Below are 20051 nucleotides of genomic sequence, written 5' to 3'. Positions count from 1 at the left end.
CACTTACATTTAAAGCCTCATCTGTTTGGGATAAAACTCCACATTCAGCAACTCTCGTTCAAAAACTGAACGGCAACCCACGTCAACAATTTCTACAAGGGTAATTTATAATGAACAATTTGACTGTTTTGAGACACAGGCAAGGCAGTGTTTTGCCCCTATGTGATGGAATGCATTCTATCTTCTATCTAGTCCAGCCCTGCCAAGTCCATCTTATCTGGTTTTCGCCCATCACATCTACTGTAGGCCCAGTGTCGGCTGACTGATCGATGGACCACTTAGCGTCCGCCACACATCCCGGTTATTTGACCTGCCTGAGCTGTAGGAATGGGTACACAATCCAATAAGTATTGAGCCGCTGAGCAGCCGAGGCGGGCTCATCGTTTTGAGGAACTTCCTCATCCCTGAATGGTTTTCTCAGGGTCAGAGATAAAGCCTGTCTCATTTAGTCATTATGACATTATGGTGAGATAATGGAATATGGCTCAGTATCGATAATGCACTGTGAAACACGTGATAAGGGATACCAGTTTAGCCATGTGCAGGTATATTGAGTCAATATTCTGTACACTCACATAGCCTACTTCTTAAAATATGTGTACCCCTGATTAGGGATGTCCCGGTCACGTTATTTTGCTCCCGATCCTATTCCGAGTATCTGCCAATACCGATTTTTCCCGATACGATATTTACATTTTTATAGGACATTTATGCCATATCACAAATTTCACAATAGTACAATTATTACAATCCAGTAGGTTTTCCTTTATTATAGGCCTTTTAGAGGCAATTTTAAGGTCAAGGTCAAAGATTTGTAAGGATGTCAAACCTATGAAGCAAAGTATCTTTTACAATAAAAAATAATATGGAGCAACTCAAAGAAACAATCAAAAATAATCTTGTCCTCAACTTTAAAATAAAGAAAGCACTGGCTTGCCAATAGCAAACTCGAGATGAAAAGGGTTATAAAGGTGTAAAGGCTAGCACACTGGCTGCACTGACTCACCTATCCAAAAGGTGGCCTTTACAATAAGCAGGCTCTCATATTTTACTTACCTGAATAGCATTACTGACTCTTGCAACTTTCACAGTTTAAGCATAACATGTGTTCAGTTCTGAACCAAGGGGAAACTGCGGCCACACTAAACATTCAGTGGACCAACATTATGGACATCACAGACCTCAATTAATTTAGACCTCACGGCTCTGGACAGCGTGCACAAAGATACTGCAAACTGTTACACACTGCCAGGGAACACAGCTGCTAACACTTGTTTAAATAGTGGGGATGACGGCAGATGCATGGTCCAGGATTGATTGGAGGCAAGGCGTAGCAACAGGTAGGTCTCCTCCCACACATGGCAACAGGGCCTAGAAAGCTGATGTCAGTGTTCCACTCTCCAACCATACATGATGAATGCATAGGCCATATAGATAAATATAATATAAAAGATGGTTTTTGCCATGAAAAAAGAAAGAAAACTAAAACAATATTTGGAGATTTAAACGAAAGATTAGTTCTCCAACACATTACATTTGCAAAACATGTTTGACAACATAACAATCTTAAGTTATATAACAGTCCAACCCTTTCAAAGAAAGCTCAAGCTGAATCTTTTAATCATTCTCCTCCTCATGTTGTAATTCATTGATTTCATTCCCCTTTTCCACTCCCCCCATGCCTTCTCGCTTCTGTTCCCCACAAAGCTTTCCTCCATCTCTGCCTAGATGCCACAGAAGGCTGTAATTCACTTTTGCTAATGTGGCTCTGCTGCAGAATCCATTGAGGCACATACAATTATGAAATACTTCCTGGGCACTTTGGATCCCCCAGCTCCCATCTGCCTAAAACTCACATGATCCTCTACAGCCTTTGGCCTTCATGATAGAATGAAACCCCTCCATCCCACTGACCAGCTGTTTACCATCCCCTACTAGCTATAGCTGTTGCCATTTACGTATGTTATTCATGCCAAAGACCCCCATCTGAAAATATGTTGTACCAGTGAAGTGACTCCAGTAAAAATAAGATTTGTATGTATTGTCACAAATATTCAAGATTTTTCAAAATGTGTTAAAAATAGCAGATCTGCAAGCTCACAACAACATGTTGCATGACCACTGGGGACCCCTGAACTCCACTTTAAGAACCACTATATTATACACACAACAATGACTTCCATTCACGTTGGATTCGTTTGACGAGTATACCCAACCTGTCCTATAAATTAATGACGCCCTGGGTACAGGTGACAAGCAGGCTTGTCTTAAGGTGTATGATATCGCTATAGCATTGCCCGCACTGCTTTTGTTCCTCAATAGCCATTAGCTTCTGTTTTAGGCCGCAACTTAGCACGCTTTTTTCTCTGAAACTAATGCGTGTCCGTGGCATTGAACAGATCGGCGATGTTCAGACTAGGTATTTTCTGATTATGCGGTAAGCGCAATGGGAACATTGGCGTTTTCTAGAGCAAGAAATCCTGTTCTGTTCTTTGACTATATAGAAGTGTCTATTTGTATGTCTCTAAATGTTTTGATGAATTGAACATGGTGGACCCTCTTGTAAACAAGTGTAATGCTTAATTGGGTCGTCCACTCACAGTTAACAGTCTTTGTATTTAGTTTGTGCTTGAAATGTACTGTAATTCTGCAAACTGTTAATAAATATTTCAATCAATCAATCAAAAGGGTGGACCTCATTTTAGCTCGCTAGCATTGATGCTATGAATTTACAATTTACAATTTAGGCATTTAGCAAACGCTCTTAATCCAGAGCGATTTACATAAATCATGCAATAACAAAAATCATGGCATGCTATGCTTTAGCACCCAAGATGGAAGCCATAAGCGAAATCACCCGGCACCCAAGCACCACCACTTTTGTCCACCAGGCGACACTCAATGTGATTAATGACATCGTAATTCAAGAAAAGTAAACCATGTGTAAATAATGTTGATACTTTACTTAAACAGATGGACTAAAAAGGGGTCATATGAGTCTACGTCTATGTTGTTGTCCTGTCCACAGCCTCTCTGAGCAAACGATGCATCTGATTGGCTATACAGCCTAACCCATTATCCTCCATGTCTCTGTTGTTATCTCCACCGGTGGTGAGGAGGAAGAGGAGGAAGAGGCCTGCAGGAGACTGTTTGCCAGGAGATAATGCAGGGTGCAGAGGAGAGCCAGACAGACAGATCATATTGATGCATCTTTATACGTCTGGGAGAACGGTGGGAAAGACCTGGCGCCGAGCTGTCATTATTATATCCTGACCTGAAAGGACATTATAAGCCTTCCGGGCCCGGGATGAACAGCAGCAGTCTGAGAAACGGGAGAAAAGTATAAATACTAATATTATAGGGGATGAAGCTGTTAATCAAACAAATTAATGTAATTGATTATTTAAAACGATAATAAGAACATTATGGTGTGTAAAACAGAAGAAAAAAAAGAAATGCCACAGACAATACCAAGTCTTTGCCACGGACACATTTATCTGTGTACATACATATTTGATAACCCCTGGCTGACCCCTGATCCATTTAGGTTGTGACCTATCCATGAGGTCAAAAAACATAGCCTAGCTGGACCCCATGCCCCACCCCTTTCCCAAAACACGCACATCCAAACCAGGCCCATCCATTTCCCTTCCCCAGAGGAGGCAGTTAGCAGATGCCTCTGAATCAATTAGACCAAAGACCCGTAACAACCTCAGCTATAATTAATGTGACAGTTTAGTGTGGAGCACAACGCCTCAGCCCAGCTGACCTGACAAAGACCACTGCTGTCACTGCGCTCTTATACACACACTTGTGACAGGTCACCATAGCAAGAGTGTGTGTGTGTGTGTGTGTGTGTGTGTGTGTGTGTGTGTGTGTGTGTGCGCGCATGCGTGTAAATCTGTGTATATATTCACAGTAGCGTAACTTTTACATGTCATACCTTGCTGCCGTGCAATGGTCCCTAGCTCATTCCATAATAAAACATGGCATTCCTGTTATTTGAATTAACTTTGTTGAAGTTTGCAGAGGTTGAGGTGAAGATTTTGGAGCAGATCCATTGACTAAATAGATTCTTTTTTAAATATTTCACACCATTACATTAAAATTATGTTTATTTAATGGCAGTGCTAACGCCACTGTGTAAGTCTATCCCTGCAATATAAATTTGCAACCTTACCTTACTCACAGTATTCACAAAATGAGTCCGCTTCGTTATCAATCCACCTGTTCCATAAACGAGTGGATTGTTCACACTAATTGAATGAAGTGTGTGTGTGTGTGTGTGTGTGCGTGTAGTGCTCTTTACTCGTTACACGGAGGACCCAGGGGAAATCCACACATGGCAGATTGGCAGCCACCTCAATTACCATGTGAATAAAGGGGGAGCCCTTCATTCAGATGCTCTGTGTCCTCTGTGTGAGCTACATGCAGAGACAAAGAGAGAGCAGCCACTGGCTAAAGGCTATATACTACATCATTAGCCTTCATGCTACCGAGGAAGGGGGGAGGGAATATCTCTTCCTCCCTCTCTTGTTCTCTCCATAATATTCTTCAATGTCCTTGTATTTGTCTTGTACATACAATACAGTAAGTCAAAATCAGAGTGCATGGACTGTCAGAAGACAGCTGTATTCTACCAACACAGGAAGAATAATGGAAAGGAAAAGCTGCTGTTATGATTTAAAGAGTACTGTATCTACAGCAGTGTGTGTTCCATAACAGTGAGTGAGAACTACAAGCTCAGTTGCGGTCCCTTCCACTGAGTAGAGAGTGAGAGTGACAGCAGAGAGAGAGAGGGATGTTGAGAAGGGTGGGGTGGTGGGTAAGGGGAGGGGCTAAGAGAGGGGAGGAGAGTGGAGGAGAGCGAGTCAGAAGCAGTCGGATGCTCTCTCACATCAATGTAGCAGCAGGTTTGTGCAGCGTGCAGCAGCCGGAGGAGAAGGAATCAGAGCGAAAGAAACAAGAGAGTGGCTGCAGCAGTCAGGAGGGAGACTCGCATATACACCAGCAGAAGAAGAGACAGAGAGAGGGAGAAGAGAAAAGACAGTGAGGTAAGCAGGATAACGTTGCTCTGCTGTTTGCCTGTCTGCCAAATATGGCTTTCTATTTGCCAGCGTGGTCGCAAAGGCATCAGCTGGAGGAAGATGCTTTCTGAATTGCTTTACGGTTTGTTTGTGCCTCTTTCCTACCAGCGAGATAACACAGTGCTGTAGCACTGCAGAGTAATAATGCAGACATGGAGAAAGCAAGGAGGGAGGGAGAGAGAGAGAGAAAGAAAGAACGTGATGCTCTCGACAAGAGAGAGGAAGTAAGAATAGATGGAGGGAGAGCCAAGGAACAGAAATAGTCTCTCTATTTCTGTTCCCCTAAGGATATAGCTCCTGGCCTGCACATCAAAATTGGCTTGTGCTTTTGGGTGCGTGGAAGTGAGGGGAGGGAGGGGAGCAGGGCTATAGGTGTTAACACTGAGTGTCATCAATCTCAACAACACTATGTTTGTAATGATGATAAATAATGTGTTCATCACTCAGACCACACCCTCAACTTATATGATCCCCTTTTGAGATGAAATGGCGTGTGTGACTGTGTGTGTGTGTGTGTGTGTGTGTGTGTGTGTGTGCGTGTGTGCGTGCGTGCATGCGTCCGTGCGTGCATGCATGCGTGGTTGCGTGCGAGCGAGCGAGAGAGAGTGTCAGACATTACAGTCCACTACAGCTGACTGGGTATAGATTTTGGTATTTTGCCAGGATGTTTGCTGTCTGGGCTGATGGAGAAGCCATGTAAGTTATAGAGCAAGGGAGATGGTTTGGTTAAATGCATTCGTTCTTGTACTGTGCGTGTGACTGTGTGGCGTGTGAGAGAGAAAGCCAAGCTGGATGTTGGCCAAATATGCTTGCTACCGATTACTGTCAGGGGAGTAAAACATCAGTGGATTAGCATGTGTCCAGTGTTCACACCAAATGCTGGATGTCAACATACACTTGACTGCCAGTAAATATAACTGAGACCATCTGCTCTGATGCATTCGTTCTCTCATGTCCATGTGTGTGTCTTTCAGGGCAGGAATTTCAGGGTCGTCGTTGCCCCTCAGTTTGGCCTTGTGCCTCTCGAAAAAATAGCATGCTCCGTCCGAGGCCACAGTCAGTGGCCTTAATGCCCCAGCTGACTGTACCAGACCTCGGTCTCTTTGTCAATATATGACACCGGCGGTGTCTCTCTTGTCATGTAGACACCAGTGTCTTGTTATGAGATTCCAAAATCTTAACCAATCCAGTTACTTTTACTGGTGCAGGGGCTGAACATGGATCAGATTGTAAATACCATAATTTATTTATTTCACTGCATTTTTTTTAAATCATTCTTAACCCTTAAATTAAATGCATTCTTTCAATGCATTTGATGGCCTTCCTGCCCTGGCATTTGGCCTAATTGTGCACTCAACAAAGACCATATGGCCTTGCCCCCCTAAAATGTCAAAGGCTGGCGTGCTTTTATGTTCGTCGATCATGTCTTTCTTGTATATTGACATACACAATCACACATACAAATGTACAAACGTGCATGTACAGTACAACACACGCACACACACACACACACGCGCGCGTGCATGCGTCTAATGCTGCATGCGTTCACGAGGGCAGATGCAAAAGATGCAATGCTACAATTACAAAGTATTTGTAGCTGTTGTAGCTTTTGCAGCAGCTACAAATGTTGGATGCATCTTTGCCTCTTCATGTCGCTGGCTGGCATTGACAAATTTGACAATGAACTGTATCTTTGCATCTGCCTGTGTGAAGTGAACACACCATTAGGGTCTGTATCAGCATCTGTATCGACTGTCTGAATGTGTGTGATGCATTCAAACCTTTGAAGGTCTGAACTTGCTATATGTCCTGTGATGGCACAGATCTGTGCATGAAATCCAAAGTGACAGCAACAACAGCAACAACAGCAGCAGAAAGAGAGAGGAAGGATGCAGCTCTAGCACTGTTAAGTGGCAGCTGTCTCTGTCTCGATCTGCCTATTCTATGTGGGAACGTACAGTATCAAGGATAGACTCTGGGTGGTATTGACTCTTGGCAGTGTTACAGGGTATGTTGATAGACATCAGAAAACCTCCAGGAATAATGGGCCTGTCGATATCTGTGTGTGCGTGTGCGCGCGTGTATGGAAGTGTGTGGATGGAGAGAAGAAAGGGTAAGCTGAAAAGGGAAAGAAACGATTCAAGAAAAGCGATAGGAGGTATGTGTAGTTGAGAGGTCTAGAGCCTGCAGGATGTGTGACACTGTATATATATTCATGTGCAATTATGAACTATTAACTTAGACATGACTTCTTTAGAACAAAGGGTCACATAGTAAGGGCCAGAACTAGTGGCGCACTGACCTCAAGCTGCATGAATTATGTTTGGATGGACGCTTGTTGTGGAGCCTTTTGCGTGACCACAGCTTGACATCCGAGGCATGGTATCTGCATGATCTCCAGCTAAGCTCTTTAACTGGATTCAAGGGGAATTTTTCATTTCACTCGAATGTGTCATTTCCGGTGACATCAGCCAGTCACATTAGGAACAAAACTCAACTAAAACTTTCACTGTCACTGAATTTTGATTCGGTGAACAGCCCGTGTCAGGTGATTTTATCTGATTATGTGGTGAAGGTGAGACAGCAGGGAATCTGGGTGCAGATTCGCTCTGTAGCTTTCTTTCCTGTACTTTTATAGCTTTTCCTGGTACCTCACTTCCTGGAAGCATTGCTATTTGCTAACATGCTATTTCCCCACAGCTCCCCCTATGATCAAACCTTGTCAACAGAAATTGAATGACGGTTGGTGAACTACACAAAACAAAACATATTTTCCGTACACTACATTTCAGGGTTAAATATTCAACCATATTTCACCCATTATGTATCTATATACTATACCAATAGGGCAGGAAATATACAATTCTTCACACATTTATGTGGCAGTCAGTGTCGCAGCACTAACACACTATTCTATCGATTATTAGACTTTCCCCCAGATAAATGCAGAGCCTGGGATACGGCCATTGTAAAGTGTTACCACTCCAGTCATTCCCTCTCCCCATGTAGCCCCCCCGTGAGAGCTGAGGTGTACACAGAAAGAATGATTGTCTGTCATGTTCTCCCAGATCTGATGACCTCACCACATGGCTCTGAGAGCAGCCCTATATGAATGATCATCCTACCTTCCTGAATTTCTGTAGAGGTGGGAGGTGGAGCACTGAATCTCTTTAAAAGCACTTCAGCACATTCTTTACCGGATTAATTGAAAATATTAAAGGGCCACTTCACCCCTTTTGCAACCAGATCTTATTTGAATGATGGTCGGGAGACAAGAAACACTTTCCTGCGGTTTTTATGTGGGTAATATGTGTTTTTAGATCATATTTTAGTATTTCAAAGTGTCCATGCATGGACTCCATGATGTCATGGACACTGGTCTCATAATACTTCCTGGACTACATGTTGTCTCAATAAGACAGCCCTCCCCCTATGCACAAGGAGGAGCAGTACACCAAAGCATTACGGGGAATTCTAGTCCAGGAAGGAAGTGAGCCCAGTGTCCATGACATCATGGAGTCCATAGACACTTCGAAATACTGGAATATCTATAAAAACACAACTTACCCACATAAAAACCCCAGGAAAGTGTTTCTTGTCTCCCAGACATAATTAAAATAAGATATGGTTGCAAAAGGGTTGAAGTGGCCCTTTAAGCTAAATTAGCTGTGTGCAAATTTATTTTATAATGGCACAATTTAATTCTCCTGATAAACCATGTCTTTTTTTCTACACTTAGCCGTCTCGGGAAAAAAATAATCTGAGTGTGTGTGTGTGTGTGTGTGTGTGTGCTTGTGTTTGCGCGTGTGTGTGTGTGTGTGTGTGTGTGTCCTTGCTGCAGTTCTGCACCTCATCGTGGTAAACTCCAACCCTTCACATCATGTCATTACTGTCACTCTGTTCTTTGAACATTATTACAGAGGGTGATACATTAAACTTTTATCCATCCCTTTATTCTCCACATCCAAGTGTGGAGTATAATAAAAACTCTGGATTAAGGGACCCTTTTTTCTCTACAGCCAAAGCAAATTAACTACTAGATGTTTTGTAATATAATTTACTTTTAATTATGTGGTGTTGATAATATGGTCTTTGAATGTGAGATTGTTGATTTCTTGTTTTCAACAATGCATTGTAATAATGTAATATGTTTTTAAAGTAATATGTGGATGGCACAAAATCCCTGCTATTGTGCCGATTCCCCCTGAGAATAAAGACACCGGTGCCTCCGGTGTTCTGTGCCCTCAACAAACAAGAAAGAGATGCTTCTTACCTTATCCCTCCCAACCTATTCCTGTCATTCCTCTCCCCACTCTCACCCCTTCCACTGTCATATTCTCTCTGTTCATTATTTATGAGTCTTGCTGTCTGTGTTAATCCTATTCCAGTTATATACCTCAAAGCATATGGGTAGATATGTTAGAAAATTAGGCTTTAGACAAAAACAGCTCTGCTCACCAGGCGGGATCATGTGCAGAAGCAATATCTCTAGTGAAATTGTTTAGCTAGCATACTGTACATAATCTTTGGTCATAACTGACGGAATAGTGCTACAGTTATATCTTTGGCTTCTAACGGCATATTCTGACATTTTGTGTTTATGATCCTACAATAGCTCTGGTCCATAGCGTTAAGGACTTCTCTTTAACGTCTTAACGCTATGGACCAGAGTTAGCCCTACAATAACTCTTAACATATGGGCTCGAACGAAACGTTTGATCTTTTTGGTTACAGCTAACCGACTTGCGTGCTCCCTCCAGCCTTTTACCTGTTAGCCTACCTAGCATCTATCTTACTATCAGACACAAACATAAGGCAGCAAGGGAATGAGGTGAGGTTTCAGACTGGCAGAATATTCCACAGCTTTTGGGAGCCATGAGGTAGAAGAGTCTGGATCAAAATACTACACCGATTAAAATTCAGTGTGTTCAGATATTTAATAAGAAGAGTGCAGTAGTAAAGTAACGCTTGCCATTGGGCAACCAATAGTTCACACTACTATATAGTTCCAAACATTGAATCCTCATAATAGGTGTTGATGAACCAGACGTGATACATGAACCAACCATGCGTCATGGCGAGATTAGAGACTCGTAACTGATGGTGACAAAGATCTTGAGTGCAGTATAGGTTACGCCCAGTGCTGGTGACGTAGAATCCTGCACTTGAGATCTAGCAAGGTCAGCTTTGTTTCACAGTAAGCTGGAAAGTTATATCTAGACAGTTATATCTAGACATATTGAGGTTGAGTTGAGTATTCAGTCTCTACTCTGTCCTCATTTCACTGGTACAGTATGCAAAGTGTTGCATACTGTATAGTTAACAATACATGAAACCAGTAAGATGCCTGAGGGCGAGAGTCGTGTGCACTGGCCATACAGTATATGGAGCGTATCTTGAGTGTACAGGGTGTGATGAGGTCACTTTTTTTGTTGTTTTTCTTCTTTGTAATTATTTGTTTGGTCCAAAATATTGTGTTTGTTGTCATGATTTGTCACGACAAGAGTTGGCTTATAAGGTCTTTAAATAAATAAGTTTTGAAATGTCTATGGGAAAAATGCATTGGGAACTATTTCCTGGGCCTGGCGTCGTCATGAAAGGGGGCGGGACTGCGACGCTCTATACACTGCCCACTAGGATTAGTGGGAATGCCACAGGTATTTCCTCAAGGACAGGAAGGATGGGAGGTTTAAAGAGAAATGACCGCAGTATTGATCGGTTTGGCCTGTGTAATGTCTGTCTCCATGGTTTCCTGGGCTACCTCAGGAGGAGTCGTCTGGGGGAACTATAGGATGGGGGTTTATGCTGATGTAGCGAATGGGAATCAGACTGTGTGTATAGTCAGATATTGATGCTGTCCATTCCTTGCTTGAGCGTAGTCTTGTCAATTAGTTTAGCCCAGGAAGTATGCCATGTTAACATATTCTTTCTGGATGGAGACAGTTTGTTTCATCAGTATCTGCAGTAGTTATTATCTCTCCCCAACAGACACAGAGGAAATGTGTTTTGTATGTAATGCGCACGTCTTGTTTCCTGAAACACATGTGCTGAACCCCCCCCCGAAGCATTGCTATGCCCGGGAGCCCACAGCATGGCGTGTCAAGTCAATGTGATAAATAGTACCAGTACCAGAGCGTTCCCATACACACACACGCACACAACCACCTCACCTTAAATAATACATTCCACACACGCACATACACACACAGCACAGCACAACCCAGCACGGGGGCATGCGTTAGTCCGACATCCTGTTACTCCGACTATATGTGGGTTGGTTATGACTCAACCATGTATGGGGCTCTAGGGTCGTCAGACTAGCGCTATACGCACTCGCAACACAACACGCACTGAAACCACCACACCTTAAATATTGCATTCCTACCTCATACCCAAAGAGTGGAAGGTCATTAGAGGTGAGTGGAAACAGCAGGTTGCTGTTCATCATGTGACATTGTGTGTCTCCCTGTTTCTCCAGCAGGCTTCCCTGGCCCGCCTCACTGACCCATGAAAGAAGCCATGCCGGTCCTGACAGCAGGCACGGGTGAGATGAATTAGCACACAGATGCTACTGCAGGGCACACATCATGCACAGTGTAGACATGCATACACCTTCAGGCTCACTGTGTACCATCTGTTGTTTTGGCTCTCCTCTCCTCTCCTCTCCTCTCCTCTCCTCTCCTCTCCTCTCCTCTCCTCTCCTCTCCTCTCCTCTCCTCTCCAGGGCTGCATGAGACATTGGCCCTGCTGACCTCCCAGCTGCGTCCTGATGCTAATCACAAGGAGGACATGGTGTTCCTCAAGGATGTCTTCAGTGAGAGGAGTCTGGGCTACCTGATGAAGGTGAGTGAACCAATGCGTCACATTTGCACATTCCTCATTTATTAAAAAGAACCAGTGGATCGCCTTGTTCTCTTTCATGTGCACATTACGTTAAGTCAGTTAATACCATAAATGTTGAATAATAATGCTAAGAGGTACCCAATCCAATGCATTGACCCAGTGATGCCAATGGGGTGCAGACCAAGTGTCAGTATGTGATTGAGAATGGGTTGAAAGAACTAAAGAACATCACTGTCCCGGGTCCGTACGCTTTTCCCGACCTGCCAAAATAAATTCCTGAAACGCATCACATTGTGATTTACTTTTTCCGTTACTTTACAATACATGTCGTATAAGTAATTAGCATTAATTTACAAATAAACACAAAACGTGGGGTCTGAGAGCTCCGATTTGGGATTGAGTATATGACAGGCCTCTCCTCCTGTGTTGTGTAGATCCATGAGAAACTGAGACAGTATGAGAGACAGAGCCCAACGCCCGTCCTCCACAGTGCCTCTTCGCTGGCTGAAGATGTAAGTTCAAAGCACGCACGCACGCACGCACACACACACACACATACGCAGAAATATATATGCATAAATCACTGTCTCAGCGCATCACAGTGAGTTAGCTAGACAGGGAAGCAATGCCGGTATCAATTTTTATGTTATAAATGTGCCGAGTCATCCCGATGCTCATTTAATGAGACTCCACATCCTGCCTCACCCCCTCTCACTCATACCAGTTAGCAGCGGGAAAAATGCTGACCTATAGCTTCGGGCTACTTATTCTCCTCTCCGTTTGCATACATGTTTGTGTGAGCGTGTGCGCATACGTGCGCAGAATTACGATAACCTGCGGTGTGCAGGACAGTTCGTCTCGGACACACGCAGGTTCACACCAGGACAGGGTGTGATTCAATTCTGTGTTGCTATTGGCAGGTTGCAGAAGAACTACAGAGTGGACCAATGAGCACAGACGAGAAGGAACTCCTGCATCTGCTGACATCGCCACATCTCAAGGTAAACTATACTATAGTAATCCATTTTTATTAGATTTAAATAATATTCTCTAAAATAGCACATTATTTATGCAACACGTCATGCAATGAACAAAGCATAAATCACAGTATAAACTAGACAAAGTGCCAATCGGCACAGGTCTCCACCAGAGCAGGTCAGGTTGTGGCCTCTTGGTGGCGCTATAACAGGCTGTTGAGGAAGATTGGGCCGGAGGTTCGTGTTGGAGGGATGCAGGTACAATGTTTTTCCATGTGTGCATACATAAGTTGTATACAGATCGATGCAGTTATAGGTAAAAACAGGAATTGGCCTGTTATAGCGCCACCGTGAGGCTGATTTTGAGGAAAAAATTGTGGCATGTCGTCCTCGGCCTAGTGAAAATGTGCGTGTATAATTTAACGGAAATTGCACACTGTGTTTGTGATTTGTGGCCTTTTTTCGAAATGGACGAATCGTGTGAGCTTTGGAAGCCAATCTTAGCCAATCAGGATGGAAGATGGGAAATGGTGCCGCTCCGTGTTGATCACATGACTATGGAGATAGTGTATACCGATTTGCGTGAAATTTGGATAAAATCTGAAGGAGTAATAATAGAAAATGTGTTTTACATATGTCGGCCTCCTGGTGGCGCTATAAAGAGCAGATGTGAAAAATTCCAGGCAAAGGTTTTTCCTTGGCCTCTAGGGAGTTGGCATACAAAGTTATCCACAGATCCGTGCAGTTAGAGGTAAAAACACTTTTCGGCCAGTTATAGCGCCACCTTGAGTCTGAGTTGAAATTGTTCATGTGGCATTTCGTCCTGGGCCTAGTGGGAATGTGGGTGCACAATTTCACGGAAATCACGCGATGTGTTCATGATTTGCAGCATTTTGTTTGAAACTGAGCACTCCTGTGAACTTTGGAAGCCAATCTTAACCAATCAGGATGGAGTGTGAGAAATCTGAAAGACCGGTTTCGTTGAATGGCTCTAGAGAGACTGTGTACCAATTTGCGTGATGTTTGGACAAAATCTGTAGGTGTACTGTGCAAAAACTTGTTTTGCACAAAGCGGCCTCCTGGTGGCGCTATAACAGGCCGTTCTGGAAAGTTTGGGGCAGAGGTTCATCGTTGGCATCCAGGGAGTGTGTGTGCAAAATTTGGCATCGACCGGGTTAACGGTGGCCGAGATTAGCTGCTCACGGACACACGGACGGACGGACGGACGGACACACGGACGGACACACACACGGACGGACGGAGTGCAAAACATACTCTCCCCACATGCCTTCGGCCTGGTGGAGACAATCAGGTTAACCCATTTTGGGCGGGAACCCGTTTTGGTGTTAGCATTACGTTATGCTTTAGCTATTGAAAAATCACACCCGTGTGAACTGAGTGGTGCAATTCCCCCCCCCCCCCCTCTCTCTCTCTCTCTCTCTCTCATTAGCAGGCACAGCAATACCCCTCTCTCTGTTTCTGGTGCCCCCTACTGGTAAAATAAGTCACATACTCGTGCTCACTTATACATACAGGTACACATGCAGGTAAACAGGTACACGGACATTGCTGCTTGTAGGAGTGGTTGCACCACTCAAAAATAGCAGATCTACAAGCTCATAACGCGCCACCGAGTGGCGCGCTACGAGCTTGTAGGTCTGCTATTTTTGAAAATAATCTGATCTCAGGTCAGAATGGGTTAAGCGTCACTGACTGCTATTGATTAGGTGATAATTATATTTGGGTACAACAATGGCATAAATGAGCATTGTAATGTCGGTATACTGTATGTGTTTCTCTTTCTCCTGTCTGACCAGGCTGTCCTCTCAGTGCATGACACAGTCGCCCAGAAGAACTTTGACCCTGTACTCCCTCCACTGCCGGAGGACTTTGAGGACGAGCTGGAGGAAGAGTCTGTGAAGATCGTCAGGCTGGTGAAGAACAAGGAGCCTCTGGTGAGTGCTGACAGACAGCAGGGTAAACTAGACGCACAGGAGAGGCTATATATATATATATATGGGACGAGGGACTGGGCCATTGTTCTAATCTTTCTCTGTGATCCAGGGAGCCACCATTAGACGGGATGACGCCACCGGGTCAGTGATTGTGGCCCGCATCATGAGGGGTGGCGCTGCAGACCGAAGTGGTAAAACACACTTTATACCCTCCGTTTGTCTGCCTTTTGTCTTCCTTATAGTATAGTGAAGTTGGCCAAGGCTCCAAAAAGTGACAGAATCCAGCAATACCATTTAGGGTATTGCAGGTTACTATTGCAGGTTACTTCCAGTGGAAAGGCCTCGAACAAAACAAAACAAAACACTAAAGACTAAACATACAAACTTGAACTTGAGAAACCGTGTTAGGCCCTGCAACGACGGGCCCCTATAGCAGCTCTCCCTGGGTGTTACCTTCTGGTTGCCTCAAGCCAAACTGAACTACCCCCTGCCCCTGCAGCCTCCCTCTTATACTAGGCAAGACTGAACCAAGGAACAGTTCTGTAATTGGTAACCCACTTAACTCAACATCTGGCTAACTAACTACGGCCCATGAGTTAACTTACACAATTACCTACTTTAACTAAACCAATTCGAATACATTTCAGATACATTACACAACATCAAGATAAATAGAAAACATAACACAAGAGCTCTTGTAACACAGACAGACACCCCTCCTGCTCTATAGCATTTGGTACCTTTCTCCACTCAGTCAAGAGGATCACCAGTACTGCAGGAGAGCCAGGTGCCAAACAATCATAATTAAACACAAATGACAACAAACCTACCTATGCTGTGAAAATATTTGCAAAGTACTTGTTCTCTTTTACAATTCACTGTGAGTTACAAATAATTCAACTTTTTAGACAATATTAAAGCGCTGGCTAGTGTTTTTTTCTGCAGCTAATGCAGACAAATGTGTTGAATGGCTCATGAAACCTAAAGCCTTCTGCATGCTGGGCTCAGCCCCCAGAGAGCCAATCACATATCACACACTCAGCAAAGAGCTGTTCATGCATGTTACCATGGAAATAGCAACCACACATACAGTAGGAACTCTGTGTGTGTGTGTGTGTGTGTGTGTGTGTGTGTGCGTGCGTGCGTGCGTGCGTGCGTGCGTGCGTGTGTGTGTGTGTGTGTGCGTGCATGCATGCATACTGTATGTGTTAATGCAGATTACAACCACGTATACTAGGAATGTAAACTGATGGCCCCATTCATTAATCATTTATGACATTACCCTATCTGATTTGTTGCTGCACAAAATCAGGTTGTGATGTTCGGTGTGCAGAAATAGACCTTCTGCCAGCCTGCGAATACATTACATTTAGAAACCTACTGTATATCTTGTGTGTACTGTATGTGTCTGCACAATGCATGATGTGTCTTTGACTAAAAGCCCCCTACTGAGGGAAAAGCTATTGATTTCTCCTCCCGCTGGTCTTCTGTTGTTACGACTGCTGTGGAGGAGAGAACAGCTGATTCCCCAACAACAGAATTGATGTCCTAACATGACTGACTGACTGACACAACACCCCACAGCCTCTGTCAGCGATGTTTTCACCACACTGTGTGAGAATGTATACTACATCTCCACAGTATCTCAAACCCAATTTAAAATAGTCATATGACAGAGGTTACCTTATTAAAATGTGGCTTCAGCTTCATCTTTTCCTCGTCTCCAGGTCTGGTGCACGTTGGAGATGAGCTAAGGGAGGTCAACGGCATCTCCATAATCCACAAGAGACCTGATGAGATCAGTCAGCTCCTGGTGAGAGAAACTGCTGCTGTTGAACCATTAAGGCACACTGAGGTGGTTAAGGGCATGATTAGGCATACACATTTAATTTATACAACTGCAATATAAAAGTACATGTGCTGAAGTCCTATGGTTAAGGATAATTGCCAGCTGTGCAACCGTCTTGAGGATTTGAATACCATGCCTCAACATCACAACAGTTTTAACAATATACACTGTGTCGTACATGAGCTAAAATTGTACGCTAATTGTACAAGCTCACATGTCGCATTGCTCAATTTTCACCTATTATAACATGCACAGAATAGAGATGCCATGGTTAATTTGGTTAATATCATAATGGGATAGCCAAGAGGATTACCAAAACCATGAATTAGTCGAGTGTTTTTTCTTTAGGATCACGACAGAGGGTAATGAACACTTGAGATATTCAACTGATTTAATATTTAATTAGCATGGGCTGGAATGACATTTAAATCCCACATTAGAATGTAATTAAACTCAGCATGTTTAATACGCTATCCAATACAATTACTCCTCTCAACTGAACTGTGTACTGTGTGTACGGCCTGTGATCTAGTCCCAGTCTCAGGGTTCCATCACGCTCAAGATAATCCCTGCAATTAAAGAGGAGGACCGACTTAAGGAGAGCAAGGTGAGATGTCGTGTGAAGGAGGATGGGGGTTCAGTACAAGACTCATTTGAAATTTAAATAAATAGTTGCACAATCCCAGCATCCCTCCAGCCCATATGGTGAAAATTACCGTACCCAGCTGACTCACCTTAGGTTGCCACGCCAGTGTGGTCTATTTACTTTGAGATGTGAGATCTAGGGCTGTGACGATCATGACATTTTGCTTAATAATAATTATGGACTTGGGTTTTTGGCATTGAACATTGGAACATGAATAAAAATGTGCTTTGTAAACAAAAAACAAAAAAAACAAAATTACTGACATATTTAATACTTTTATGCTTTCTATATAAAAATATTTAAAGGACCACTTCACCACTTTTCAACCTATCTTCATATAATAGGTTCTCACTAATAATCATGAAAAAATGGCACGATTCTTTCTACTCAGTCTGTGTCTCAGCTGTGGGCAGTTTAGAAACCGTCTTCCAGTGACATCATCATTAGGCAGATCTTTTTCTTTTACAAAAATATTTAGATTATCATTATCGTGAGAACGATGGCTTCCATTTTTGCATTGCAACTTTTCAGGACTAGAAAGCCTGCAGTTTCTATTAGCTTGTATTCCCCATCGATGTCGTCACTGGAAGACGGTTTCTGAACTGCCCACAGCCCTCCTATGAGACACAGACAGAGTAGAAAAAAATTGCACAATTTTTTCATGATTATTAGTGAGGACCTATTATATGAAGATAGGTTGGAAAGTGGTGAAGTGGTCCTTTAATATCCGTTTTTAATAGAAACAATTTTGACGATCATGACAATCATTCCAAATAATTGCGATTATCTCAAATAACTGTGATTATGTAATACTTGTGACAGGCCTAGGGAGTATAGGGAGATCTTCCATCCCTCCTGGTGACAGTTTAATTCAATTTGGTATAGGACAGGTGCACATGAGGGCCTTGTTTGACTACACCCCAACAGTTTAATTCCATTTGGTATGTGAGGACAGGTGCACATGAGGGCCTTGTTCGAATACACCCCAACAGTTTAATTCCATTTGGTATGTGAGGACAGGTGCACATGAGGGCCTTGTTCGACTACACGCCAGCAGAGGACAAGGCCACGCCCTGCCAGGAGGCGGGGCTTCCCTTCAAACGAGGAGACATCCTGCAGGTCAGTGGTGGACAGTAGCGAACTATGTTTACTTTTACTGCAGAATTTCTTATGCACGATATTATCGGTAGCGTATCGAAATCGGCCATGAAAATGCCATGTCGGTATCGAATCGGTCTCAAAATAATCCTGGTTATTTTCGCCGATATTGATGACGCAATTATAGTGTGACGTGGTTGGCTTTGCACTTGCAGAGCAGCCAGTCTGCCTGTCTCTGTCTCTATAAAGAGCATCAGGCGGGCGGGAACCTTTTTTGGTGTTAGCGTTGTTATGCTTTAGCTATTGAAAAATAGCAGATCTACAAGCTCATAGCGCGCCACCGAGTGGCGCGCTACGAGCTTGTAGGTCTGCTATTTTTGAAAAATCGAGAACGGCTGTCAGGATGTAGAAGACATTTATAGAATCTGATCTCAGGTCAGAATGGGTTAATGGGGAATTGGGCTTACCATCTACCAGCAAAACAAAGATTTTAAATGTAAGGATTCAGCAATGAGTTCAATATAAACATAATATGTAATTGATCAGTATTTAACAGATATGACCCTGCAAATAAACGAAGATCGGATATCAGTCATAATTTCAATACCGTGCATCTCTATTCGCAATTTGTACTTTTGAATACTTAAGTATACTTTACGCCAACGCTGCAGGTTGTGACCCAAGACGACCCCACCTGGTGGCAGGCCAAGCGGGTGGGCGACAGCAACCTCCGGGCTGGACTCATCCCCTCCAAACACTTCCAGGAGAGGTGAGGCTGGCCGGGGGCCATCATCATCACTAGAGGAGCATGTCATGTGATTGTTGTAATACGACACACAGGATTAATGCAGTAAAATGTTCAATGGGAAATCATTTCTGATGTATAAACACATCTGCGTGCGGATTGAATGGTTCAGGCAAAACATTTCGAATAATGTTTTTATCTGACATTTGCCGAGCTGTAATCTGTTAATCCATATTCATGTGCTGCACTTTCTGGAGGTCAACTATGATTAGATTAAGTATTAGAGCAGGCTGGAAATGTAAATCTGAACAGCCTTGAATCTCTGTTGGATTAATAACAGAGGAAGACAAGTCCCAGCCAGGAATAGTGAAAGTTTGAAATACTGACAACTGGCTTTGTAGGTATAAATAGCGTTCAAATAACATTAAAAAAATAAAAATCTTGCTCAACAGATAAGACAGTTTCAGACATATATCATTTGTTCCTCCTCTCTCCACTGTACATCCCTCTCATGATCCTCTCTTTTTTCTTCTGCTGCTGTGGTTTCTGGGACCCTTCTTCTTCTGCTGTTAATTTGCCCAGACGACTGGCCTACAGGATAAAAATGGGCACACTCCCAAACCTCAAATCCCCTAAAAAGACTGTCTGTAAGTTCCCCCCTCTCTCTCTCTCTCTCTCTCTCTCTCTTTCTCCACACCGATTTCCACAGCTCGTATAGTTCATTCCACTACATTTATCCAGTAAAGGCTCATTCTCTATAGCTGCATTTTAACCGCAATATTCACCTGTGATGAAAATGACTCTTTTTTTCAATTGTGGATAAAAAAACGTGGGTTTGTCACCATCATAGC

General features: G+C 43.4%; 1 protein-coding gene across 1 annotated transcript in view; it reads left to right on the top strand.

The window, feature by feature from the left end:
- Positions 1-4972: 4972 nt before the first annotated feature.
- Positions 4973-20051, top strand: part of mpp3a (MAGUK p55 scaffold protein 3a) — a 25593-nt gene continuing 10514 nt past the window's right edge. The window contains exons 1-12 of the mRNA XM_083779382.1: positions 4973-5054; positions 11566-11631; positions 11812-11930; positions 12365-12442; positions 12851-12931; positions 14725-14862; positions 14972-15053; positions 16590-16675; positions 17244-17318; positions 18378-18476; positions 19127-19224; positions 19783-19847. Coding sequence (XP_083635508.1) covers positions 11595-11631; positions 11812-11930; positions 12365-12442; positions 12851-12931; positions 14725-14862; positions 14972-15053; positions 16590-16675; positions 17244-17318; positions 18378-18476; positions 19127-19224; positions 19783-19847 — 958 coding nt within the window. The 5' untranslated portion in view covers positions 4973-5054; positions 11566-11594. The remainder of the gene's footprint in view (positions 5055-11565; positions 11632-11811; positions 11931-12364; positions 12443-12850; positions 12932-14724; positions 14863-14971; positions 15054-16589; positions 16676-17243; positions 17319-18377; positions 18477-19126; positions 19225-19782; positions 19848-20051) is intronic.

The sequence above is a fragment of the Protomyctophum parallelum genome (assembly GCF_964188405.1).
Source record: "Protomyctophum parallelum genome assembly, chromosome: 13".
Taxonomy (NCBI): domain Eukaryota; kingdom Metazoa; phylum Chordata; class Actinopteri; order Myctophiformes; family Myctophidae; genus Protomyctophum; species Protomyctophum parallelum.
Note: the sequence above shows the minus strand (reverse complement) of the source record. Positions and strands in the feature narration are given on the sequence as shown.